This window comes from Monodon monoceros, unplaced genomic scaffold (assembly GCF_005190385.1).
Source record: "Monodon monoceros isolate NGI ecotype Baffin Bay Population unplaced genomic scaffold, NGI_Narwhal_1 Super_Scaffold_19, whole genome shotgun sequence".
Lineage (NCBI taxonomy): Eukaryota > Metazoa > Chordata > Mammalia > Artiodactyla > Monodontidae > Monodon > Monodon monoceros.
In genome coordinates, this window is record NW_021703775.1 from 41745710 (window position 1) to 41772596 (window position 26887).

Sequence of the window (26887 nt, forward strand, 5' to 3'; positions counted from 1 at the left end):
CAGATGAGAAAACGGAGGCTCAAAAAGGTTATTTGCCCAAGCTACCCAAATTGTCAGACTCCAAAACCTTTCTTTTTCCCACCCTGCACTACCTCCTAAATGTTTAAACACAAACAAGTCAGCCAGTGCTGGGACAGAGTCACAGTCCCCTCAAAGGAAAAGAACGATGCTCCCATTCCCCAATGTCCACAGCCACAGTACCACCTAGAAGCCTTGAAAATATTTAGATGCAATTTCAAAGGCAGCTCACAGAAAGAGGCATAAGAAAGAAAAGTGTTATGGCCTTAATTACCCTAAATTTACAGTCTTCAGCTGAGAGTCCCAAACCAACAGAGGCAAAAAAAAAAAAAAAAAAAGAAAGAAAGAAAATCCCTTCCTTCCAATTAAATGAAAATAAATTTTAAATGTACTATCGTTATCTCCCATTTCCTCCCACCCCTTTCCTTTTCCCCCTTGGTATCCATACATTTGTTCTCTAAGTCTCACTATTGATACTATGTATAAAACAGACAACTGATGGGAACATACTGTATAGAGGAAACTCTACTTAATGCACTGTGGTGTCCTAAATGGGAGGGAAATCCAAAAGGGAGGGAATATATGTACACGTATGGCTGATCCATTTGGCTGTGCAGTAGAAACTAACACAACATTGTAAAGCAACTATACCCTAATAAAAATTAATAAAAAAATAAAGTGAAACGTACTATCACTTATTCAGTCAACCACATTTATGGATCACTATGGTGTCTAGGGAAGCTCTGAGCCGATATGTGGAAGGGAAGGAAGAAGGCTTGCCCCTCAGAGTTGGCCAGAGGCTTAGGAGGGGCCACCATGTGGCTGCCCCAGGATGATGGGAATGAGGAGAAGGGGCTGCATCAGAAAGTAACCAACCCCCATCATTTCTGAACTTGATAAGGAAGTGGACTGGAAAGTCTTTTAATGCCAGGTCACGAATCTAGACAACAAGGAGACTCTTACTTGAGGTGTAACCACTCTTAACTGGCCTGATAGGTACTTCCCTAAATGAGGTTACTGGAATGAAGACCCGGTCCTCCCCTCCCCCACACCACTCACACACAGACCCCCACAGGCAATCCACACAACCTAAAAGAACTTCCAAGTATTTCTAAGCTCTTATGTCAATGCTCCATACTATCAAAATCTCTAGGAAATTAATTACAAACTCTTCCAAGTTGCAGTATAGTTCAAGCCATGAAAGAAGATTAAATTGGAGGGTTACGAACTATATTTGTGTCCAGCTTTGCCACGGAAACCCAGATCCAGGAGATGCATGGCTTTACGTACACTTACGCATCATCTCCTGGAGACAATAACTACCATTTTTTGCAGTCAAGTCCAGAATTAAACCTTCACCTAAATTATAATTTATTGTCACACCCCCCTAGGAGGTGGTTATTATGATTTGCATTTTACTGATGAGTAAAATAAGGCTCTGAGAAATTACCCAGGCTCACCCTCCTGGCCAAATGAGGATTCTAGATGCAGACCCACCTCTGAGATGATCTTCCCCCTACACGGTCCTGCCTCTAATCCAAGAGTCTGGTACTTAATAGTCTGTTAGTAACGAATTAAGCCAAAGGAGAGAGTAAGGCTTGGGATTTTTCTAAGAGATCCTCCTAACTGCATCTGCTCTAGGGACTATATATGACAGTCAACTGGAGCCTCAGGGGAGGGCCTTCTCCACCTGCACTGGGCCCAGCACCCAGGTGAGCATCTAGCAGTTCTCCCCCTCCCACTCCCCTTTGCCCCTGAATCCAAGGGCTGGAGCCGCTGAGGCAATTAAGAAAGTGTCTACTGCCTGAGAAGTGGGGTGGGAGTGGAAAGGGGACAAGAACAGCATGTGCCTGCGGGAATTTGCTCCCCGAGGTCCCTGCAGCGATTTCGTTTGTGTCTGGCTTCCTATAAACAAAAAAAGAACAATGAGAGGAAGGCATACCAGGAGGCACCAGTGCAAGCGGTGAGGAGAGGAAGTTTTGCAGTACACTCGCGCAGGGCGGTTCCCCTCCACCCATCTGCTGCAGCCAGCCGGGCTGGCACATTGCTGGCACACTCAGAACACTCCAAGGGGAAAAGAAAGTTGGTGGGGGGTTGGGGTTTTATTGTTTTGTTTTTCTTTTGTTCTTTTTTTCCCCCTAAGAGCAAAGAGGGAGGATTGGCTCCAAAGGAAAGCATGACTGGATGACACTTAAGGTACACTTTCAAAACCCTGTGCTTCCTAAACTGAGACCCTCTGTCCTTCCCCTCCCAGCTAGACGAAATTATAATCAAATTGGGGGTAAATGGGACGGTCAGGCCACCCCAGACGACGCCAGACGACGCCAGCCGAACTCGAGGAAAAGGAAAGCATCGGAGCAGGTAGAAAACAGAATGTGAAAGAAGAGGTAAGCTCCTCTGCACCATGCGACATAGCCAAGTTACGAGGGTGGCGCCGCGGCTTCACCCTGGGCGCCCCGCCAGCACCACTTCCCTGCATCGGCGCCCTTTCCTCACCCTCTGCCCCACGGAGAAGTCGTGGCGCCAGAGCAGCCATATCGTATCACGGATCCCCAAGGGCAAAGATGCTCTGGACTCGCTCCTTCGCTCGTTTTTTCCCCTGCCTGGCCGTAACCCGGCTCTCCAAAGCACTGATTTTCCCGGCTTCCTGGAAAATTAAAGCTTCCGCGTACCCATCGCTCCCCTCCCAGCCTTTCAGCATCCTTGGCGCCCGCTCCTCCGGCCACGGAGGACCACGAGCTCGACGCTAGTGCGCCCCATAGGGGGAAGAGGAGGGAACCAAACGTCTACAAAGTTTGGAAAAGTTTCCAAAGGGCTGGGAAAGGGGAGCAGGGGATGCTGACAGGGAGAATGGGGGGCGGGGGAATAACCTGTTGACGGAAGGGGGGAAAGTTTGCCTGGTCCCACCTCCCCAGGGCGCCCGGCTCCCCGCCCCGCCGAGCCCGGCGCTCACCTTGAGCCCACGGATCTCGCCGAGGTGCAGCTGCAGGCGGCGGTTGACCTCGCGGATGAGGTTGCTGTGGTCCAGCATCGCGCTCACCTTCTCCGCCTCCGCGCGCCGCAGGCAGCGGATCAGCTCCTCCTTGCTCCACTGCAGCAGCTCCTCGTCCGACACTTTGGACAGGTCCTCCACGGCAGTGGCCGCAGACGGGCTGGCAGAGGTTGGGGGACAACTTTCCGCCGCCGCAGCCGCCGCCGATGAGCCTCCGGCCGCCTTCGACATGGTATCCGCGAGACGGCAGGTGCGAGTGGGTGGAAGAGGCAAAGCAACTCCCGAAGGCGCGGGCACGGCTGGGCCGCCTCCGCCCACACCCCAGTGCGCTCCAACGAGTCAGCTGCACCGCCCGGGGGCCACTGGGTTGGGGCGGCAGGGGTCGCGCTGGACCGCCATCCTACCTCGCCATCCCTGTGCGCGCGCCCGCGCACCCCCAGGGCCGGGCAGCCACCCGCGCGCTGCGGCCAAGGCACATCCCAACTCCGCGCAAGTCCATGGTGAGGGGCGCCGTGAAGCTGGCGCCGCCGCGGGAGACCCTAGGGGACCGCACCCCGGTTCCCCTGCCCTCTCTGCCGCCCTAATTCGAGCCTGTCGCCCCCCACACTCTGGCACACACGCACTCACACACGCTCACTTTCCTCCCCCTTGCCCAGCTGCAGCCCCCGCTTCTCTCCTCTCCTAGCCCCGCCGGGGAGCGCCGGGCTCCGCGGCACCTCGGGAGCTAATCCAGCGCCGCCGCCGCCGCTGCCCGAGGGACTGGCGCGGCCGGCCGGCTGCGCTCCTCCTGCCGCCTTTGCTGCGCCCGCTACCGCTCCCAGGCTGCTAGGGGAAGCCTAGGATTTGCAGCGCCGAGCGGTGGGGGCGGGGGCGGGCGTTTAAAGGCTGGACCGGCAAGAGGAGGAGCCTGAAGCCGGGGCAGCCCGCAGCCGGCCACACCTCCCACGCGGGCTGCAAGCTGCTGCAGCCGCTCGCCCGCCCGCTGGGATCACGAAGCGCGCTGTGCGCTGTCCCGCCGGGCAAGGCCGTGGGCGCGGCTTCTTCAGCGCCCGGGCGCGGGTCGGGGTAGGGGGTGGGGGGTGGGAGGGGGAGAAGTATAAGAAGCTGTGACACTCGGTCTTTGGGAGGCGCGCGCGCGCCACCGTGTGGCAGAAGCAGCTCCCTCCGCCCCCTGCACGCCAGGCTCGTCACCGGGCAGGGGAAACAGCTGCGAGCAAAATGAAAGATACCTGGTATTTTGAGAAATTGAGGTTCAGGAAAGAGGCGTAGCAGGACCTGAAGGGTAACCGTCTGACTGTACCTTGGAGAATGGAAGAAGAGGTCGATGGCAGAAGCAACGGGGGAGGGCTTTGGGGAAGAAACGTTTAAGAAAACCCCTATACTCTAAGAAGGGGAAAAAGAGGCTTCTGGGCAATACTCTTTAGGGACCATCCACCCCTACCCTCACCCAAGGCCTTTATCTTTTCTAAAAATCAACGACTTTGTAACGAAGCTTAAGGGGAGGTTCTGAATCTTTTCTATTTTTGTTTGAAAAACGCCAAAGCCTTAATTAAGGGAAAAACAAAAACCTTCATCTCTTGCTTCCCGAAACCTGGATTTTAAGGTCAGCACAGTCATCTCCCCTCTGAGCAAAGCACGGCCCCTTAGACAAGCTGAAATGCCAGCCAAGGAGATTTTCATTTTCCTCTGTGCCGCAGGCTGCCCTGTATTACTACTGCCTTGGCTGTTTATGATGGTAATTTCTGGAAAGGGTACTCTGTGTCCCTGAGTACTAACTTTGGGCTACAAGAGTCCCTTCCCCTGGGCTTCCCTGGTGGCGCAGCGGTTGAGAGTCCACCTGCCGATGCAGGGGACACGGGTTCGTGCGCCGGTCCGGGAGGATCCCACATGCCGCGGAGCAGCTGGGCCCGTGAGCCATGGCCGCTGAGCCTGCGCGTCCGGAGCCTGTGCTCCGCAACGGGAGAGGCCACAACAGCGAGAGGCCCGCGTACCGGAAAAAAAAAAAAAAAAAGAGTCCCTTCCCCTCCCCAGTTCTACTCTCACACGAAGTCGCATGGAATCATCTCTTAGCTGAAAACATGTTTTTTTGCCTGAAGAATTGGATGTATTTGGTCCTGGCATGTCACTTAGGTGAATTCTCTCCTCTCCAGGATGGAGACAGGGTCAGAAAACTGCAGGGATTTGCCCCCAGGGGGCTTCAGAAAACCGGAGTGCAGAGGTAGTCATCTCCATCCAGTAGGATGAGAATCTAAGTCAGAGACCCTTACCAGCTGGTCAGTGTGTGTCCCCTGATAAAGCTGCCACCTGTTAAGAAATGATCACTTGAGGACTTCTGAGACCAGACTTCCTGGACAGCCTGCAAGGTGGTGTTGCCCTCTGACCTAGATGGCCTTCAAGTTCCCCTCAGCTTGACTACACTTCAGACAGGTTTCTTCCTGACCAAAGGTCCCTGACCTCCCTTTACGTAGAACATTTACTTTAGAAAACTTTCCATTGTAAATTCTTTCTCTGCACCCTTGAACTGTCGATCATCTCCCAGCTTCTCACCAGTTTTACCACCCAGGAATTCTTTCTCAAGGACCTGGGAGCCATCCCTTTGAAATGTGATCATCAAGGATGATGATCCTTGGATCCAAGGATGATCGATCATCAGGGATGATATATCTCTCTGGGAGGGAGAAGCCTAACTTCAATAAGTACCAGTTAGCAGACAGATGGCCTCATCACATTGACCCACGGTCCCCCGCACCCAGCATCCTCTAGTACTGTTGACCCTTGAACAATAAGAGTTTGAACTGTGGGCGTCTGCTTATACATGGAGCTCCAGCCATCCATCTACATTTGAGGCAGGAAGAAGGTAGAAGCAAATGGCACAAGTTCACCTGGTAATATGACCCTCACTTATATCCTAATAGCCCGGGTTTGCCATCTGACCACCTCGCAGCTTCAAGTGAAGCTAGGTAATTTTTTTAAGTTAACCATATCAATGCCACAAGTAAAATCAAAGTTGTTTTAATAAGAAATAAGAAAACAAATATTGGATAGGCAACTAACAATTTCATATGCAAACCTTAGCAGTGGACTCTGTATACAGTAAATGGAGGTAGCTCAAAACCAGCCATAAATGACTCTAAGTCATTAGGTCCTGATGGTTTTACCTCATTTGTTGTTTTGAACTAACTGTTCCATCACAGCTCACGAATCATCCAACCCAGATTCTCACTAGGTCTCACCTGACCATCCTCACGGGTCCATCTGACTTCAGTATCACCTGTCTCGAATTTGGTTTCCACAGAACTGCCCAAGTGAACTACCTAAAAAGTCAAGTCCAGCTGCGTCTCCCCTAAGGTAGATTGAATCATTGTTCATAATTCTTCACAACCTCCCTGTATAATTCATACCATCTCTGCCATGCAACTTTGCAGTAGCTCCCACTGAGGGGGGCAGAGTTTATCCTCTCTTGATGATATTGTGCTTGGCCACAGGACTTGCTTTGCTACTGGAGAGTGGGTGCACCTGAGGGTGTACCCCTTCTCTGGTGAGAACTCACCCTCCTGTACTTCCACACTTCACGGGGAAAAGAGCTAACTTTGGGTGGCTGTTTGGCTTCAGTCTGGGCCTCACACAGGGCCACCCTGAAGCACGGCCACCCTCCCCTCACAGACTCAGATCTGTGTGCAAGAATGTGTGATTGTTATTAGGCCACCGAGTTTGGGGGAGATTCATTGTGCAGCATGAATGCTATCGATAGCAGATACAACTCCCCTGCCTAAATCTCTTCAGTGGCATCTCAGTATCTCTCCACAGAGCAAAGCCACATTCCTTACCAGAGCACAGAAGACGGGCACAGTCTGCCCTTGCCTGCTTCTCCAGCCCGCCCCCCCACCCTACGTTGCCTCATATTTCATACTTATCCAGTGCCAAGCTGCCCGTAGCTATGGGCACTTTCTATACCTCTGTGCCCCACTGACGCTGTTCTCTCAATGCCTTCCCCGCCTTTTTCCCCTGGACAACTCACAGTGTATCCTTCCATGGGCAACATCTCCTCCAGGTCTCTGGCATCAGCCCACACTTCTCCAGTGGAGGCAGAAGTGAGTATCCCTCTCCACTCCCATAACCTCCAGTGCATACCCCTAGCTCAGCATTTAAAATAGAATATCAAACTACAGAAAATTATAGGTAGAGACTCAGACTAACCCAGCTCAATCCTAGCAGAAAGTTTAGCTCCAGCCAGAATTTAATATTCTATCTTTTCTGTTTTCTCCAAACCCTACAGGCTCCCATCATGCCCTACAGAACTCCTCGGTGCAATGGGAGATGTTTTTGAGGACATTGCTGAGTATATCCCACAATGCCTTGTCATGACACTGCACCCTAATCCATGAGGTTTCTTGGCAACGCATTAGTTTTAATCTTCCAAAGACTGAATTATGCAACTGGTGTGTATTCCTCTTTGCGCTGGGTGCTGGGAAGTCAGATCCAAACTTGTGGCCCACATTCAGTTACTTAGACAAGACTTCAGGAGTATAATGTTTTTGACTAATTCTGACTTCCATCATGTTTTTACTTTCAAATTTCCTTCTCCAAATTTCCACATTTCTTTTTTACCTTGCTCTGTATGTATCTTTGTAAGTTACCAGATACATACATCTATAAGCACATATACGTGTGTACACACACACACACCACACACGGCAATAAAGAAAGGAAGAGGGGGCTTCCCTGGTGGCGCAGTGGTTGAGAGTCTGCCTGCCATTGTAGGGGACACGGGTTCGTGCCCCGGTCCGGGAAGATCCCACATGCTGCGGAGCGGCTAGGCCCGTGAGCCATGGCCGCTGAGCCTGCGTGTCCGGAGCCTGTGCTCCGCAACGGGAGAGGCCACAACAGTGAGAGGCCCACGTACCGCAAACAAAAAAATTTTACAAAAACAAAAAAAGGAAAGGAAGAAAGGGACAAAAGGGAAAGAGAGGTCTTGTCTTCAATCATAGACCCTATATGTTTTCTCTCCCATTTACTTTGACGTCTTCTCCCTCTATTAGCCCCTAAATTCTGTGAAGACAAGGCCTGCTTCCTACCTAGAGTCCGCACTCAATAAGGAAAGGAGAGAAGGAGGGAGGGAACAAGTTTGCTAGAGGCTTTTGTTCAGAATTTTTTATCCCCCTGGTTTGGAATGCCTATTCCTTTTAAAATATTAATTACTATTTGGTATTTGCTATCTTAGAAGTCAAAGGAGTGATCTGCAGTTTAGAAAAGTTTTCAAAATTGTTTAAACGTAGGGTAATATGGTGCTTTGATGAGCTCGTCTCAAATGGCTACAAAATGCACTCAGGTGACAGGTTTATTCTCTGATGATGCCAGAGTGAGTTATGGCACTGCATGAACAAGGCTGCGGCTCATCTCACTGTATCTGTGTTGTGTCAAGTAACACAAGCAGCCATTGAAACCTCCTATCTTGTTCCACCAAGAACGACTTTCCCAAACAACACTTCAAAACTCAGTGGAAGTGCAACGGATCTTGGCTTTGCTCCCTAATTCTGAGTCCAGAGCCAGAGAACACGGCCATGTGTGGAGCCACGAAGTAGCTGGGAATCCCAGCTCCGGTGAGGAACCTCTGGAGGTGGTGGATGTTACTGCTAGTTGCCTCCAAAACATGTTTCCACTGCAAGCCACTGCGGAAGTGCTTTGCCTTGATCCAGCCCCACAAATGGAATATTTAGGAGCTTGCTAGGTTTTATTGCACTTTGTTCTACCAAGTACTAGGGCAGAAACTGCGAAAGGAAGAGAGGTCCAGCCAGCCAGACCCCCAGTGTTGAGATCCCTAGTGTCTTCTGGCTCAGGGGAGGGAACAGCTCCTCTGTCCTCCTCCCACACCTCCAGGCTCACAGCTGCGCTCTGTGGGTGGGGGAGGTGTGCATCTCAGTGAAAGCAGAGGGTACTTCAAGGAGCCCCTATTTTCTGTCGTTTGTAAAGGAAATGGGCATACCCATTTGTGGTAATTCCTGGACCTTTAGTGCTATTTTCACTATTAACCCTCCTCCGGGTCTCTACTCCATGGATTCTCAGCCTTGGTTACATACTGGAATGACCTGGGGTGTTTAAAACATGCTGATGCCTGGCCCTCTCTCCCTAGAGATTTCTGATTTAATAAGTCTGGGGTGCAGCGTGCACATTGGTTTTTTTTTAAACTCCCCACATGATTCTGCTGTGCGGCAGTTTGAAAATTGCTGTTGTAGATTGTGTAGAACACTGTCCAATAGAAAAACAGTACAAACCACAAATGCAAGCCACAAATGCAATTTTAAATTTTCTAATAGTTGCTTTTAGAAGTGAAAACAAACAGGTGACACTAATTTTAATAATAGAGTTCATTTACCCTAAATATCCAAAATATTAGTTCAACAGGTAACCAACATAACCAACATAAACAATTATTAATGAGATGCTTTGCATTTTTATAGTAAGTTTTCAAAATCTAGCATGTATTTTACCTTAGCCACATGTGACTAGTGGCTTCCAAATTGGACAGCACAGCTGTAGACCATTTGGTTGGGGGGAGGGAGTGGAATAAAGAGTGGTACCTGTGGTGGGCTGAATAATGACACCCCAAAAGATATCCATGTGCTAATCCCTGGAACCTGTGAATGTTACCTTACATGGAAATAAAAGGACTTTGCAGATAGGATTACATTAAGAATCTTGAGATAGGGTCCTAGCTTATCCCAGGGGGCCCTACATGCAATTACATGTATCCTTGTAGGCGGGCGGCAGAGGCAGATTTCACAGAAGAGGGGAGGGCTATATAACCACACCAGCTGGGACTGGAATGATGAGGCCACAAGTAAGGGAATGCTGGCAGAGTCAGCATAGAAACAGGAAGAGTCAAGGAGCAGATTCTTCCTAGAGCCTCTGGAGGAAACACAGCCCTTCCGATACTTTGATTTCAGTCCCTAAGACTCATTTCAGATTCCTGGCTTCCTGTGAGAGAATAAATTTCTGTTGTTTAGAGACACTAAGTTTTGAGGCCACAATAGGAAACTAATACAGCACCAATTATAACAGAGCACTTCCTTTTTATCTGTATTATCACAGCCTGTCTTCTTTTATAGCTAGTTGGATACCTATTGATTTTTTCTTTTTGAGGCAGGGACATGTCTATTCATTGATGAACCCTCCACCACACCTGGCAGGTAAAGTGTTGGTTGTGGGAGCATCAGCAAAGGTCGCTCAGATGCACCTGAAGCACAGTCTTCAGGGTGCCCAGACTGTGGTGTGCACTCAGGAACAGCATGAAAGGAAGGCCTCCTCCAGGAGACATCTCTATCTGGGGAAGTGACAGATCACAAACATCCAGACGCCCACTGGTCCACTGTACCGCCTGCCCGCCCTAGTCCCTTGACGTGTCTTTGAGAAGCAGTAACACCAGGAGTAGAAAAAAGGAAGAAAGTGCTAAAAGCAGGAACTGCCTACCGGGTCTGACCTGCGAGGCAAACTCCAGCAGACTGGCCCACCCCTGTCTGTCCCAGAGCAGACCCACACCCACACAATCAGGAAGTTTTCAGTCCCTTTGCTCAGCTGCCTGAAATAGACATAGTTAAGAGTCTCACAAGTGAAAATTCCTCTTCACACTTTTGCTCAATAAAATTGCTTTTCTCCTAACACAGAGATCAGCTGCCCTGAGGGTGTGCAAGTTTGATTAGGAAGTCTGCTCTTAGGCAGACAGACAGTCTCCTGCCAGCATCAGTACAACCTGGAATGTTGGCTTATAATTGCCCCCATATAGTTAAAAATGATAAATGACAGAGCAAAAGTTGAGGTACACTCATTGCCTTTCAGAACAGCACCTTCCAAAGTGCCGTGGTCACACTGTACTGGAGAACTCTCATGGACGAGGCACACAATCTTATTGAATCAACTATGGGACAGGCATTTTATCCCATTTTACAGATGAGGAGTCCAAGGCTCAGGCCAGACTCACACAGTTAAAGTAGAGTGTCATTCTAATGATCATTTTCACCAAAAGAAACAGGAGGAGTTTGAAGACTCTGCAGGTGACTCTCTGGGCCCCCAACCTTAGATACAGCCTTCAGGAAGTGGAATAGGGGTCTTCAGTGGGGTATTCAGTGAGACCCAGGTTTTTGGAAACAGCAGTCCAGCAAGCCAAGAATGAGAACAGGCTCTGAAGGTGACAGAAAGAGAGTCCTTATGCCTTTGCCATATTAATTTGCCAATTAGGACTTGTAAAGAAGTCCTAATTGCAGAACAGTTTGCAAGGAAGGGAGTTGTAACTTGTTTTCTTTGGTTTGTCTGGTAGCATCTACAGAAGTTGCTAAGGCATGTGCTTTCCCATGGAGACGTTTGCATACGATGCTCTGTGCCTCAGCACCACTGTGCTGCTGGTAATTCCTACCCCTTCATGTCGCAGCCTTAATGTCACTGCCCCAGAGACACCATCACTAATCAGGTCATCAAAAGGACCTACTCCTTCATCGTGGATTCATCGCCTTATTAGTTTCCTTTATAAACACTTTTCATTTGCAATTATTTCTATTTTGTTTGTTTACTCTCCATTTTGCAGCTGGGAAAGGCGTGAAGGGAGGAATTGTGTTTGTGTTGTGCCTGACCCATGGTACGTACTCAGGAACTCTTTTAGTAACTGGATAAATTGCAGGTGTTAAATACTTGCTCAGCAGCACAGCAAGCCGCTAATCACTCTGTGCTTTGTAACAGTGCAAATCCCCCAACACCGGAATGCTGATTCAGTTGGTCTGGGGTGAGGTCCTGGAAATGTGTATTCAAAGGCTGCTTCTTGGCTGACTCTGACGTGATCAATCATTAGAACGGCATGTGGGAGCCCCTGACTGCCTCCTCACACAATTTTTATTTGTTGTCTTTGCAGTGAGAGTCATGGCAACCACCTAATTCACACACTCATTTCTGGGCCTTTGGGATGCCTGAGAGTATCTTGTGAATCCTATTTGCATATGTACCCTTGTCTATCCACAAGAAGCCATGAATAAGATTCAGGGCTAATGTTACCTCTTATACACCGTGAGTTAACACTCCCCAGCAAGACGGAGAGACAAAGACCACCACCATGGTGGGAATCTGGGGGAATATTCAGGGCAGCCAAAGAATTCTACTTTCTGGAAAATGCATTCCAAGTTCCTTGGAACCTGAAAGTGACATATATCTTTTGGGGGCTTGTAAAAGAACCAGAAGCTAGACCACCTAAGGATGGCCAAGTGAATTCTACGCAGGCTTGAGTGATAGGAGACCAACTTTAAATCCTCTCTTAGCAATAGTTGGGGAATGAGGCCAGAAATGGCAGCAACAGGGAGCAGAGGCCACAGCCACACAGTGGTGACATCAAAAGAAAAAGCTGGAAAGGAATCAAGTACCTGATAAATTAACTTCACTCTGGGCCTTTACTATTGTCCATGGACCAGCAGCATTGTCTTCACCAAAGACCTCGCTAGGAATTCAGAATTTCTGTCCCCACTCCACAAGTACTGAATGGGAATCTGCCTTTTGACAAGCTCGCCAGGCAGTTCATAAGAACTTCAAAGTTTGAGAAGGGCTGACCTAAACCAATGGCATTTGGTGAACTACAGGAAATTCCTTAGAATTTTGGAATTCCTTAGCTTAGAGGAAATTCCATTGTGGGCTTATTCAAGCCTCAATGACATCTAAGGGTGGTGGGACCAGGGAAATAGGGCTTAACCTCTCTTTCCTTCCTGGATGTCTCATTTGATCAAGGAGGATGTGAGCTCACTGGAGCCAAGGAGAGTTCACTAAACTCCCTCCTGACCCTCCCAGGGTGTAGCCTTGGGAACTGGAATTGGATTTGTGATAAGCAGAGACGTCAGGTAAAGATGATTCTGAAGGGTTGACTGGGATCTGCTTCTACCATTTTCTCTTAAAGATTCTTGGCCTAGAACTTTAGCCTCCTAGGATGGTGTGAAAATGAAGATCACAAAACTTTAGAAAATGGTTTATTAATGTTATTAATGCTCCTAAGTAGACTGTACCATTCCTCAAAAGGGGGTCTTTCCAGAGTTGGAGGTGTGGTTGACTGTTGCTTTAATCTGCATTAAATGGCCCAAAGGGAAGGTTACATAAAAGTGCAAGAAATTATGAAACCAGTTTAGGTAGCAGCTGAAAACAAAACAAAAACAAAACATTGGTTCTCTGGTTCATTGCCTTTCATCTTCTCCCTGGGGCACAAAGAACTCTCAACGGCATCATAATATCATTGCCACTCATTTAGCCCCTGCTGGGGATGGGCACCAACAATAATTCTTATTTTGAGGCCAATGTGTCAGATACTGCAAGCACGACCTCATATTCACCCTCTTTTGTGGTGATCTGTGTGATACCCCAGTGCCTTGAGTAAGGGCAGTTTTGAGGACTTTTTAGAAAATTGCTGAATTAAACAGTGTGTGTGTGTGTGTTTGTGTGTGTGTGTGCGTGCATTTGTGTATGTGTGGATTCTTGCCTTTAGAGCAGTTAGAAGAGAAGAGACTTTGGACAGTGAGAGTAGAAAACTAGATTAAAATATATAATTATAATCCAAATAAATGTGGTCATTTTCTCAAAAAAATAAAAGAAAATAAAATCTGCTCTAGCCAGGATCTCCTGTTTGTTCTTTAAGGAAATTATGCTCCTAATTATCATATTCAAATTTTTCTAAGAAATGAAATGCTTCCACGGACATATGTTTTAAAAAATTTTAGTAGAGGGCCTCCCTGGTGGCGCAGTGGTTGAGAGTCCGCCTGCCGATGCAGGGGACACTGATTTGTGCCCCGGTCCGGGAAGATCCCACATGCCGCAGAGCGGCTGGGCCCGTGAGCCATGGCCGCTGAGCCTGCGCGTCCGGAGCCTGTGCTACGCAACGGGAGAGGCCACAACAGTGAGAGGCCCGCATACCGCAAAAAAAAAAAAAAAAAAAATTTAGTAGAATTCTTTGCAGATATGTAAAACATTCAATAAACAGTAGCTGTTGGTTTAATTACTGTAATATCCAAGAATGACAATCGTGCATATTGTGAATGTTTAATGCTCAACTGATTATCTGAGCGTTAACTTTGAATATTTGTGTCCATATCTTATCACCTGTTGCTATGAGACAAAGTTACAATTCTACAATAAAAATTTCAAAGTCAGGCAGAGAGGAAATTTCCCCTTATTCCACCTTTGTGTTCTATTGTGGCATTTAGTGGATTGGATGAGGGCCACCCACACTGGGGAGAGAGATCTGCTTTACTGAGTCTACCTATTCAGATATTAATTTCGTCCAGAAACACTCTCACAGACACAGGTAGAATAATGTGTGGCCAAATATCTGGGCACGCTATGGCCCAGTCAAGTTGACACATAAAATTAAGTAAGGTGCATGGTGGAGCACAGGCTACATTCCAGCCCCCATCTGCCCATCAGCTGGGTAAAGTAGTGTAGAACACAATCTATACAAGCACACGCCGTGACCCTGCCCACCATGTTAAGAACTGCTCTAAGAAATGGCCTCCTCTTCTCCAGATCCAGGGACCTCGAAGTCTTACCTTTGTGGCTCCCTCAATCCCACAATTTCTGGACTGATCACGGTTTAAGCTCCATATAATACCCCAACAATGGGTACTTCATTTTAGGAGCTATTCAGATGAAGCCTCCTTTTATTTTTTTACCCGGGGCACGCAGACATGCATCTGAGTTACATGACTTACATAGGTCAAGGGTGCAATGTTGAACCCTTCCTTTCAGTGGGAGAAGCACAGCTTTCCCCTGGACTGGCAGGTCTGTGAGACACATTCAGTTTCCCCTCAGCGAGGAATCAGAGAACAGAGGAAATCAAAAAAGAAAACATCAGGAGGAAGACAAAAACCAAAATGAGTCCACAAAATAAGGAATCATGTAAATGAACAGGGAGGTAAACAGAAATAACAACTGGCAAAGCATTCAGTGAGTACTGAGTCCCAGAAATGACATTTGTGCAGAGCAGTGGCACACAGAATGACTCACTGTTTACCAGCCACGGACAGGGTGCTGTCAAGTTCGACACACGTGAGAAAATTAGGAGCAGAAAGTGTGATGCCTGGAGAGCAGTGGTGTAGGGCTGGCATCAGAAAGCACACAAAACCTACCTCTATCAGGTCTTCAAAAGGTGGGAGAGTGGCGTGTAAAATTCCCCCACATAAGGTTCACACATACGGAATATAAATGTTTCAAAAAGCAAAGGGCCGGAATAAATCTCAGTTCCAAGTGAGTAAAAAAGAAAAAAATAAAGGTTTAGATGTTGCTGGCTAAGAAATACAAACATTGCAACCAGGGAAAACTGGAGAATATAGTTCTTGCTGTGGTGACAGGTTTAGAAACCAAACATGACTCTGATGTGGAAATGCAATTATTTATGCTGGAAGAATAAGCATAACGTGGTTTGCCTTAAAATATACTTTCTGTGTTCATCCCTGAGATCTGAAAACCCGGAAAGGAATTTCAGACCCAAGAAGGCAGGAGCTTTGAGGACGGGGATTTTAGGTGATTTTCCACACATAGAGTGTGAAATTCTGGCCTTTTGCCTGCCATGTAGAGATGTGTTTACAGCTAGTCTTGATTAAGTCTTTGCTTAATCATAGTGAGTGGAAAACAGTTCCAGGTCAGCCTACCCTCCAGAAATCAAGGACTGGGCTTCCAAATGCCCTTTGTAATTGAGTCTCCACTCAGACAACCTGGACCTCAACCTCCTAGGGAAGAAGCGTCATCATCCCTGTTGTTCTCACCCGTCCATCTCCTTGCCAGCGTAGCCTGGTGTACTCTCCCTCCATCGATAGTTGCACATTCAGTGGGTTTCTCAACCTAACCCATCCAAACCCGAACTCAGAATAATCTTCTAAAACTGCTCTCCCTGCAGCCTTCCCCAGCCTTCCCCTGCAGCAAATGACCACTCCATTCTCCCTGTTACACAGACCAAAACCATGGAGTCATCCTTGACTTTCTCTCCCATAGCCTCGTCTAATCATCTGTAATCCGATTGTTCTACCTTCAAACTATATTCGGAATCTGACTGCTTCACACAACTTCTGTTGTTGTCACCCTAACCCAAGCCGCCACCACGCCTTGCCTGGATTATTGCTGTAGCCTCCTAATTGCACACCCTGCCTCTTCCTTTGTCACCCTTGTTCTGTTCTCAACAGAGGTTAATATAAGGCAGATCATGTCACTCCAATGTGCAAAGCTCTCCAGTGCCCCACCCCCATGAAAGCCAAAGTCCTTAAAATGACCTAGAAGGCCTTGCACATCTGTTCTCCCCTCCCTCCGGTCGGTTGTCTGGCCTGATCTCTGTGACTTTCCCCCTTGTTCACTCTGCTTCAGCCACACTGACTTTATCTGCTTCCTTTAACACACCGAAGTCAGTCCCATGTTAGGACCTTTGCACATGCTTCTCCCTCAGCTCAGGCCCCTGTGCCAAGTGCCTCTCATTCCCTCACTGCCCTCAAGCTTTCAGGTCTCAACTGAAACATCTCCCTAAGGGCTTCCCTGGCCACATTGCTTAAATGTGCTTAAAATGTAACCCACTCCTTCAACACTTCCAAACACCTCCCAATGTGGATTGGCAGAGAAGGAAGGGTGGGATCTCTCTCTACACAGCTGCAGGGCCGAGGCTGTTTAATATTGCCATCTTGTAGCTGCAGTCTGGAACGTGTGACCTCCTAGGTTGCCAGAGAAGGGAAGAGAGAGCTCGGAGGTGGCACACTGCCCCTTACCTCCCTGGACATAGGAATGGCACAGGTCATTTTCATGTATATTTCATTGGCTTCAACTAGTCAGTTTCACCCAGTTGCAAAGAGGCTAAGAAGTGTGGTAGTACTCTAAGTGCTCAAGAAGGAAAGGAGAACAAGACACAGGTAGATTCTATACCGTGAACTACAACCTGTTTCCTTGGAAACCCTTCACAACTTGGGCAGTAGGAATCCTTGTCTCCTTATCTTATTGCTCTAAGAGTCATCATAGATTGATTCCTTTTCACTCATCCCATTCAACAAACATTTTTTAGTGTCTCCTATGTGCCAGATATTGTGGGTGACGCTGAAGAAACAAGACAGCGGGTAGTGTTGTATTCCTGGCTGCAGTACCCCATGGCAGGGTGGGCTAGGCACACCACAATATGTGACACCAAATGCCCCCACCCAAGGTCAGTGGCATGATGCACATGCCCCACTGGATGGGTGCGCAAGATGGACACAAGAGTCTTACTTTCACCAGGAGTGTTGATATTCTAAAGGGATGCTACCAATGTAAGTTTCCTGAAAGATCTTGCAGCCTTCTCAGAAACTTATAGATCCTGTATACATATGTAACCACATAACTTACTATGATCTCCTTTATTCAAGAAATAACACATAAATGTTCATTTGATCTTCCCAGAATGATGAATTAATCACAAACATTTTCCTCCTTCTTTGAACCACAGGTGTACACCATAGAATTTTTTGCAGCACTTAGAAGCAGAAATCTAAACATGCTCACAACAACAAGGGTAGAGTTTATTTTTTTTAATTTGCTGTCTAGTAGTGGAAAATGTAAAATATACAATATTTATAAATACAATTTATGTAAGTTAAAAATGCATATACTTGAAACCACAAAACACTATATATTCTTCAAGAAAAATGTATATCCTATATATATGTTAAACACACTAGAATGGCTGCTTATAGAAGAGAAAGAAAATGAAGTGGGGATCAGGAGGAAAGGAGAGGAAATAATAAAGTAAAACAAGAAAGCTTCCTGGCATGGACCATAGTGATAACGTGCCATCAACGGAGAAGTATGACTAACGTGTCAAATATAAAGTTTTACATTCTAAATTCTTTTTCTTTTTTGAAGAGGCACTCAGAAAACATTTGTTGAATGGATTAATGAAAAGATATCAATCTAAAATTAGTATTTAGAGCAGTAAGACAGACTGACAATACTTCCTTCTGTACTTCCGTATTCTGATCTAAGCCCAGAATTAAGCCTATAAGTAAATAAAAATAATATATCATACTATCATACTTTTTTCTTTCAGATTGACAAGCATAAAAAGTTGTAACACACTTTGCTAGCCAGGGTATAGAGAAAAGAGCACTTTCAAATTACTGATAAGAATATAAAATGGTACATCTTTCTGAAAAGCAATAGTTGTCGAGATCCATAAAAATATTTAGAGTCTTTAACCCAAAACTTCCACTTTTAGGAATTTATCATAATAAAAATAATTTAGGTACAATCATCGTATTTGTATAAAATGATTTTTGAGGCAATACTACTTGAAATAACAGAAAATTGCAAATAATGTAAATGTTCAGAAATAGGGGATTGGTTAAATAAATTTTGATATATCTATATGATAGAATTATATTTAATTAATATATAGTGATATAAGAATATGTTTATGATATATTACTAAGCAAATGTAGCACTCCAAAATATGCCATGTAATTCCAATTTTAAAAACAGGAGGATTGTACATTAAAATAATGTTAGATATCTCTGCCTTAAATATATTAATTCAATGAATATTGAGTGGTGGAATTACATATGATTTTTATATTCTTTGCTCTGATCTATAGAGGATATGTATTTTAACTGGAAAAATACTATACTTATTATAACATAGCATAATAGTTATAATATAGTAGTTACAGTATTTATACGTAACATAATAGTATAGTATTTATATACAGTATAGTATTTATATATAACATATATAATAGTAGTTATATATGACAAACATCAGTGAATATATCAGATAATTCCACCTATTATACTATGTTATGTCTCAAAGCCATGAAAAAGCTGATTATCTTTAAATTATTTTTAAATGAAATGCTTCTGTTTACAGAATTCTCAGGTCTTTGTCACATGTACATTTCAAACATTACTCAGTCATACATTGCTGTGTCACCTTGAATCACTGCATCATTCCCATGTTAATAATTAAAGAGAAAGTCATTCTGAGATAAGAATATGGATTAATAAAATATTCCCTGTAATTTTCTAGACCTTAACCAAGAATTCATTAAAACATTTTATGAAGGTTCTATTTGTGATTAAAATCAAGGGAATCCATTTTATCCTCAGCATGGGTGTTCTTCCAGTTCAATCATGTCAGGACAAAAGAAATGACAAAGCATTATGGCCCATTTGAAGCTAAGAGTTCTATTAAAACCCACGTTGGCTTTTACTTTAATAATAAAGAATAAATGTTATTTAAATTTTTTTACGCTGAAATATAAAATCCTAGAGGGGTAGAGAGATAAGCAAGGGCTGGATGGAGTCAAAATTCAAACATATATATTTTCTATTCTTCTATGGGTAATGACTAACTCTAGTATCTTATCACTTTAATAAATAAATCTTCTTGGGAGAAAATTTAAAAAACACACACATAAACCAAAAACTAGCCTGGATCAAGATTTAAATTTCACTGAGAGCAAATGTTACCATAAATTAAATTTTTTAATTCCACTGTGATGGGTATAGCCATAAAAACAAATATGATATTTTCAGTCTATTAAGGACACACCAATACAAAAATGAGGTTTGTTGGCAGTTAGAGGAAGAGTGACATATTCCAAGGCAAAATGTTTGCAGTTAATATCATCTGATGGATAGTATTTTTTTAGTGGTTAGTTACTAGGTGTTGCTAAGATTTAGAAAAGTGTACAAGCTTTTGTTAAGTATACATTTACAAATCTGCTTACCACCTGTTACTTTGAACTACTGGCTTCTTTAATATAATTTTTTAAATTGCACTATGCAGATGACTTAAGTTATTATGAACAACCCATAAGATCAGATGTGTTTAAAACTCATAAATGCAGCTAATGTGAAAAACATTAAGAAATCGACCTTGATGTCTGCTTTTTTCAAAAATGATAACCCTGTCTAGATCTGTAACTCCTATGATATCCCCTTCTCCAAATAGGAGACATACACCTATCTTTTCTATCACATTTTGTTAAGGACTTAATATGTTCTCCCAAAATTCGTATGTCGAAGCCCTAACCACCTCCCCACCATGTGGCTGTATTTGGAGATAGGGCCTCTAAGGAAGTAATTAAGGTTAAATGAGGTTATAAAGCTGGGGCCCTGATCCCACAGGGCCTTATCACTCTCTTTCCTAAAGAACACAGAAAAGAGGTCATCTGTGTATAAAAGGCAGCCATCCATAAGTCAGAAAGAGAGCTCTCACAGGAACTGAATTGACCAAAACCTTGATCTTGGACTTCTGGCCTCCAGAACTGTGAGAAAATTAATTTCTGTTGTGTAAGCCACCAAGTCTATGGTATTTTGTTATGGCAGCCAAGAGCAGACAAATACATAATTATTTCATATAATTTGTATATTTGTTTGGTACTTACTTTGTACCAAAACAAATGTTAAGTTATTGACTGATTGGATTCTACTAAATACAAGCTTCTTCTACTATCTGGACTTTGTATTCATTCTGCAAATTGGGGATTGTGAATGTGTAGCACCCATGCTACCATTCTCCATTCCTAAATAAAATGGTAGACATTGCTAATTAATCATAGCATTATTTCCTACTGAGTCTAGACTGGGTCAGCAATCCAAGCAGCCATCATCAAATGATGACGAGGTGGACATTTAAGTTGAAATCTATGCATGGTTCATGGATTAGACTATAAGCTCATTGAGTGCTTGGATATTATCTTATTTCTTTGTTATAGCCTATAACCCTTCACATGATAGAAGCTCAGTAAATATTCACTGAATTAAATAAATTGTATCCTGAGTATAAACCTTCTATAAAGAAAGATCCCCATACAAGAGCTCTGGGCCTTGAGTCAAGATAAGCTTGTCTTGATTCTACATGAATGCATGAGAAAGAAAGCATCGTGTGTACTTTTAACTTTGACTGAATTTTCATCAGGTATGAATAATGAGTCATAATAAGGATCATACGAATAATTCATAACAATAATACATAATTCATAATAATGAATGGTGCATTACGCATCATTATATACGAAGTTCAAAGCTGGAAGATACAAGGACACAAAGGAGTAGAAAGCTCAGCCCCTTGCCTTGAAGAACTCCCCATCCAGTTGAGATATTAGACTCTTACACATGACATTTCACTCGCAATATGAACAGAATGTGACAAGTGCAACTGCCAAGTGAATGGTTTTGACAATAGAAGCATAAATGTTAAGAGGAAGATGGTTGCATGTTCCCCAAAGAGGTGCATACTCTCTACACTGCCCTGCCCCATCATATGCAAAGCAGATGGAGGGGAATGATTTTCTCAATTCTTGAGCAGCCTGGGAGATGCAGTATATCCTCCCTTTGATGACTCAGTAACCCACGGTCAAAGTCTTGTCATCCTGATCTAAGATGTTCTTACCTTCAATAGCAATTCACAGCAACAGAAAACACATGAGGCTCCAAACCCATCTTTGGGACAAAAATTCTAAAAGCTAACAAATTGGTGGCTTTCTTACCCTCTGACAGACACTTCCTAGGGCTACACATACCTTACTGAGTTAAGTCAGGAGAGTAGCATTTCAATTTTTAACTAAGAATGAATTCGGCCTTGCTGGACTAGTGGTAGTGAATCACTACTATTCTTAAAATCACCGAGAAAATAGCCCATCACCCATCACATGTTAAGCAATAAGCAAATCAGCAATACATATTTATTAGCATTTGATTACAGAGAAACTCTAAATCATTCTGTGAGTCTGGTAATTTTCTTTCTTTTTTTTTTTTTTTTTTTACTGTACGCGGGCCTCTCACTGTTGTGGCCTCTCCCATTGCAGAGCACAGGCTCCGGACGTGCAGGCTCAGAGGCCATGGCTCACGGGCCCAGCCGCTCCGCGGCATGCAGGATCCTCCCGGACCGGGGCACAAACCCGTGTCCCCTGCATCGGCAGGCGGACTCTCAACCACTGCACCACCAGTGAAGCCCTGATAATTTTCTTTTTAAGTGGAAACTAGATGAAGAAAAAGTATCGAGTTTCCCATGCATGAGGACTCAAAATACCCTTTAAAGACACTGAAACTTGTACCAAGTGGCAGCCGGAGTTCTCAGAGCAGTTCACTATAGTAGACACTAAGAATCATGTCCCAGATTACTTTTTCCCTGGCAGTCATCCAGTTTACTTATAGAATGAGATAAAAGGAAAGAAATATCCCCAGGCTCCATGCTGGGTGCCATAAAGAGGCATCCCCTGTTCTCCTCTAAATTAAAAAAACAAAACAACGCAGAGTCTTGCTCTCAAGATGTAGAACCACATCCTCCCACCTTCAACCTTTCACCTTCAACCCCACTTCCCTAGGACATCTGGATCTCAGGATAAAACGAACCCAGACTCTGGCTGATGGAGCTACATATTTTTAAGAATAAGGTTAAAATGACCTCATGTTTGAGAAGAGCTGGCAATTGGTAGAGCTTTCCCTGTTTAAAAAGGAGAAAAGTTTTGTGTTACCAAGTGAATCACTTTCTCCAGCTGTAAACAAATAACTGAAAGAGCATGAAGGACAGAAATACTGAAAAAGGAGAGAAGGAAGGGGTGAAGGCTACCACTCTTACTCTTATTTTTGAGGAGGTAAATAGGCACAGGACTCTTTCTGGTCCTACCTCTCCCAGACCAACAGTGGACAGAGGGGGAGAAGGGGGGTGGCAAGGGCATGCATTCAGTCCCCCACACCACCTGCTCTCCCTCCCATCACCTGCTCAGTTGGAGAAATCATTGTGTAAGTGGTTTTCTGGCTCTTCTCAGAAGAGAAATCCCCAAAGGAATCCCCCAAAAGTGATGAGTTATTTGGCTGGGATCCCGGGGATGAGAGGGAAGAAGGAAAAACAGAGGAAGAAAATCAACATTATTGAGCTCCTAGTTAAAGCCAGATACGTTTAATCTATTTAATTCTAGCAATCAGATATGAGACATTGAATTCAGATGAGACCTAGATTTGAATCCCAACTCTGCCACTTACTGGCTATATAACTAAACCTATCTGAAAATCATAGTCTTGTCTGTAAAGTGGGGTTGTTAATAATAATCTTCTAGGATTATGGACAAGATTATGTGAGGTCATGCCTGAATACTACTTAATGTAATAAATGGTAGTAACAATTTCTCAAAAATGAGCTCTGTTTTATGTATGAAATATATGACTCAGAGGTATAGGCAGCTCTCCCACCAAGTGATACCCAAAAGACAGCACATTTCCCCCTGGGATGATGCCTGACTAGTTCAAAACATTATACAAGTATGCACATGTCTTTAAAAGGCACATACATTCTATACATTCAGGAGTCACTTACTAAAATCCCTTCATAATAATGTGAAACAAAGATCTTTGAAAGTGACCTTGAGATAATGCGTGTCAGTCCCTTCCCCAGGCCATCCTATTGGTCAGAGTGAGAACTCAGCTAGCCGAGGACTCCTTGGAGCTCCTTCCTGAGAAACCAGGCTCTCCTGTTGCCTTCCTCCACCTCTCTTTTGGGTGGGTTCCCTTGCACTTACTTCCCTAAACTTCAGTGGCAGCACCCCTGCCCACTCCTGATGGGATTCTTACCCATGGATCTTGTGGTAGAAATCGAATTCTCACCAAATATTATACTTTCTCTCCTACATTTCCTGAGCCCCTTAAATTTACAGGGCCATCTGATTAGTTCTAACCAGTAAAATGTGACCAGAAGTTACATATATCACTTTTGCACCAAGGAAGTGAAAAGCCCATGTCAGATTCCCCAGTCCTATTTCTCCTGTTGTGGAGCATAAAGTCTAGAGGACCCAAATGATGCAGAGAGTAAAGTAGCAGAGACTTGGTTAGCTTGGGTCCCTGAGTGACTGTGTGGAACAGATCATCACACCGTACCACACTGCATACCTTGTATAAGAAGTCAACTTTCATTTCGTTAAAACACTAGTTTGGGGGCTGTGTGTTATTACAGCACAATTTAGCATACTCTAATTTATACAAAATGCAATTCCTGCCTATAAATTAGAAGTGGATCTCTTGTTCTTGGCCACCTGTCCATGACTCCCATGTTGGTTCTCATTTTGCCTTTTTGATCCTAGCTTGCTTTGCAGCAAGTGCAGAACCTGAAGCTCTAGTCACCCAGGAGATAATTATCTGAATTCCTCCTTCTCTTTTCTACCCCAAATCCTACTTCAACCCCGAGTTGGTCAGGAGCTGAGCCAGCTGGAGATTAGTTAAGTCACCAGAATAGAGAATGGAACAGGGAGTTTTCAGCTGAAGCAGAGAGTCATTAGAGCATGGGAGGTGAAAGAAGAGAGAATTGGCTTCGCAGAGATCAGGGGGTAAATGTGCTCAATCAGATGGGGTTGCTCAGAAGTGGGAATTAAAGTCAGAGTCTTGGATCCAAGAGCTTCAGGATGGGAAGATGAGGCCAAAGGGAAAGTGAGTCATGATCAAAGTTTTGATGGTCCTGGGCAATTCCCTCTAGCACTGGTTGGTGTACATGGCTTACCCCTACTGGGCTCAGCAAGTGAGTATGCAGAGGTAATTCTGATTGGCTTCAAGGATCAGGTGTCTACTAGCACAGAAGCCCTGACCAATCTGCTGTGCTAGGTGATCTGTTAAATCCTATTGTGCATGTTAATGCACTGGGAAACATGGTTCATTCCGTGCTCCTTGGTGCAGGGTCTCTCTTTTCCCCCAGATGCAGCAATTCATACATCTCTTACCAGTGGTCTCCAACCTAACATGCTTAATAACTTGCTTCATATTGTAAAAGCTTACAACCTTATTCACTTGCGTAATGCAATTTCCCCAGAATAAGCACAGAGCTAATTGAGGAAGTTAATGACTAATTTCTCAAGCCAAACAAGATGTTCACATTACCTTCTGACATTCAGGTTTGTGACCAGATTATCTGATTTGGCTATGAAAGCAATAATCACACCTTACACCCCAAATAACATTAAAGATTAATGTGCAGTGGAAAAGTTAATTAAGATTATGAAATATTAATTATCCTTTTTGATCATTTCATTAAAAAATCCATTCTTCCTTCATTTGCTCTATATTCAAAGCCAAACTGTAGATGATGTATCTGAATTTACAAGGCTATAACCAGTGATATTTACAAGATAAATCTTCATATCACACACTGAATATTCAATGAGAAGCAGCACACTGCCCAGTAGCTCCTCTATTATTGATACTCCGCATATCTGGAGAAACTGTACATCTTTTCATATAGACCAAATTAAGTTTGTGATTAAAGGAAAAGTCAAAAAATCCATCTACTTCAGGCCTCCAGATATAGTGAGAGGAAATGTTGTCATCAACGAGTTTTATAAAATGATCCAGTTTAAACTGAGCCAAATGCTTTTACTGTGAAGGAACACTGAGTTCACTTCTAGAGTGGTTCCCACATCATTAAATTCCACCTGACTATATTTAAGAACAGATTCCATTGTTCAATTCTTTTACCTTTCAGAAATTGTTTTTTCACTTTGTGCTTATGGGACCTCATATATCTTATTCACCTTCTGCCAATGTAATAATCCCCATCCCTGTTGAAACTGAAGAAAGAAAGAGTTCATGAAAATGTGTGCATTTAAAATCTGAAATTTTAAGATATTTTCAAATTCTAAACCCCTTTCTTTTATACAAAGCTGGTGCTACTGTTAGAACCTGTGGAGATGGTATCAATTTAATTTTTGTTGTGCTTTTCAAACCACATAAAAGTTTTATTTGATGTTCTTGGCATGTTGGTTAGTATATTACTAAACAGACAAACCAAGTTGAAATGGGGTAGCTTACCAGAGGCACACCCCCTTCCCCAGATTTTACAATTGTAGTAGAGCTCTTGTCAGAAACTTCTGGGGCTTCTGTTCCTAGATGGGGAGGTTTGGAGCACCCCAGAACCAGTTAAAACTGCCAATATTATAAAAGGAAGTATGACTGGTCCACTGACCAGGACTTCTGAGTGGGCATCGTTGCTCGCCTGCTCACCTCTACACTCCAGGGACTTCTTGGAACTCTGTCTAAGGGCTTTCCTCTAGCAGTGAGAGCATACTTGGCCACCCTTAGAGCCAGCAAGAGTGCTGAAGAGTTAAAGTCTCCAGGAGAAGCCCTTCGCCAATGACTGACAGGAATTTGGTGTATAGATACCTTCTTACTTGCCTTTCAGCTGGGATCATTCTGAAGCATTCTACACTACCTCCTAGAGTTCCCCAACAGGGTAACTCTTTGATACATTATCTTTCACCAGCCTCCTTCACCTACTTACTTTACTTCTTAATTCCTTTACTAATATTTCCTAGGATCATCTCCTAAATAAACTACTTACACTTGAATCTTTGTCTAAAGGTCTATTTCTTAGAGGAAACCAAAGGCAACTTCCTTGTGCTTTTGAGTGTTCAAAAGAAAAAGTCATCTGAATGCCTTGATGGATAACTGAACAGAGAAGGGGTGATCCTGGGTCCTTGAGGTGATTAACCACAGAATTGGCTCTGATCCTGACTCAATTACTGTAGTAGTTCTGGATGGTAGTTGTGCATGGAAATGAATAAGAAAACTTCCAGCCTTGGAGTCCAAGCATGGGCAGCTTGGCTAAGGTTAGCTGAAGGAGTGGAATCATATCCCCCAAGAGTTGTAGTAGGAAGAGCAGGGCTCTATCACCTCCTCTTCCAAGTAGGGGACCAGCAACTGTGTGCAGCCAGTGCGGCACTGAACTTCTCTAAGCAACATTATTTGGTGGTGGGAACGTCAGCTACTGTGGTTACTGAACCCAGTGATATTCAACTTGGGTGCAGAGGTTGTTGTAAAATTTTTGGATTGTGGAAGCTCCTAGAGCTATGGTAACAAATATGGTAGTCGCTAGCTGCATGG

General features: G+C 44.5%; 2 protein-coding genes across 4 annotated transcripts in view; both read right to left on the bottom strand.

The window, feature by feature from the left end:
- CCDC85A (coiled-coil domain containing 85A) overlaps positions 1-3724 on the bottom strand; it is a 204331-nt gene extending 200607 nt beyond the window's left edge. For 2 of the 3 annotated variants that reach the window (XM_029232005.1, XM_029232004.1), the window contains exon 1: positions 2972-3724. In XM_029232005.1, the coding sequence (XP_029087838.1) occupies positions 2972-3241 (270 nt within the window). In that variant the 5' untranslated portion in view covers positions 3242-3724. The remainder of the gene's footprint in view (positions 1-2971) is intronic. The other variant, XM_029232006.1, reaches the window with a different exon arrangement.
- Positions 3725-3888: 164 nt separating this feature from the next.
- LOC114900462 overlaps positions 3889-26887 on the bottom strand; it is a 105957-nt gene continuing 82958 nt past the window's right edge. Inside the window, exons 4-5 of the mRNA XM_029231613.1 lie at positions 4240-4310; positions 3889-4128 (exon numbers count right to left, since the gene is read on the bottom strand). Coding sequence (XP_029087446.1) covers positions 3889-4128; positions 4240-4310 — 311 coding nt within the window. The remainder of the gene's footprint in view (positions 4129-4239; positions 4311-26887) is intronic.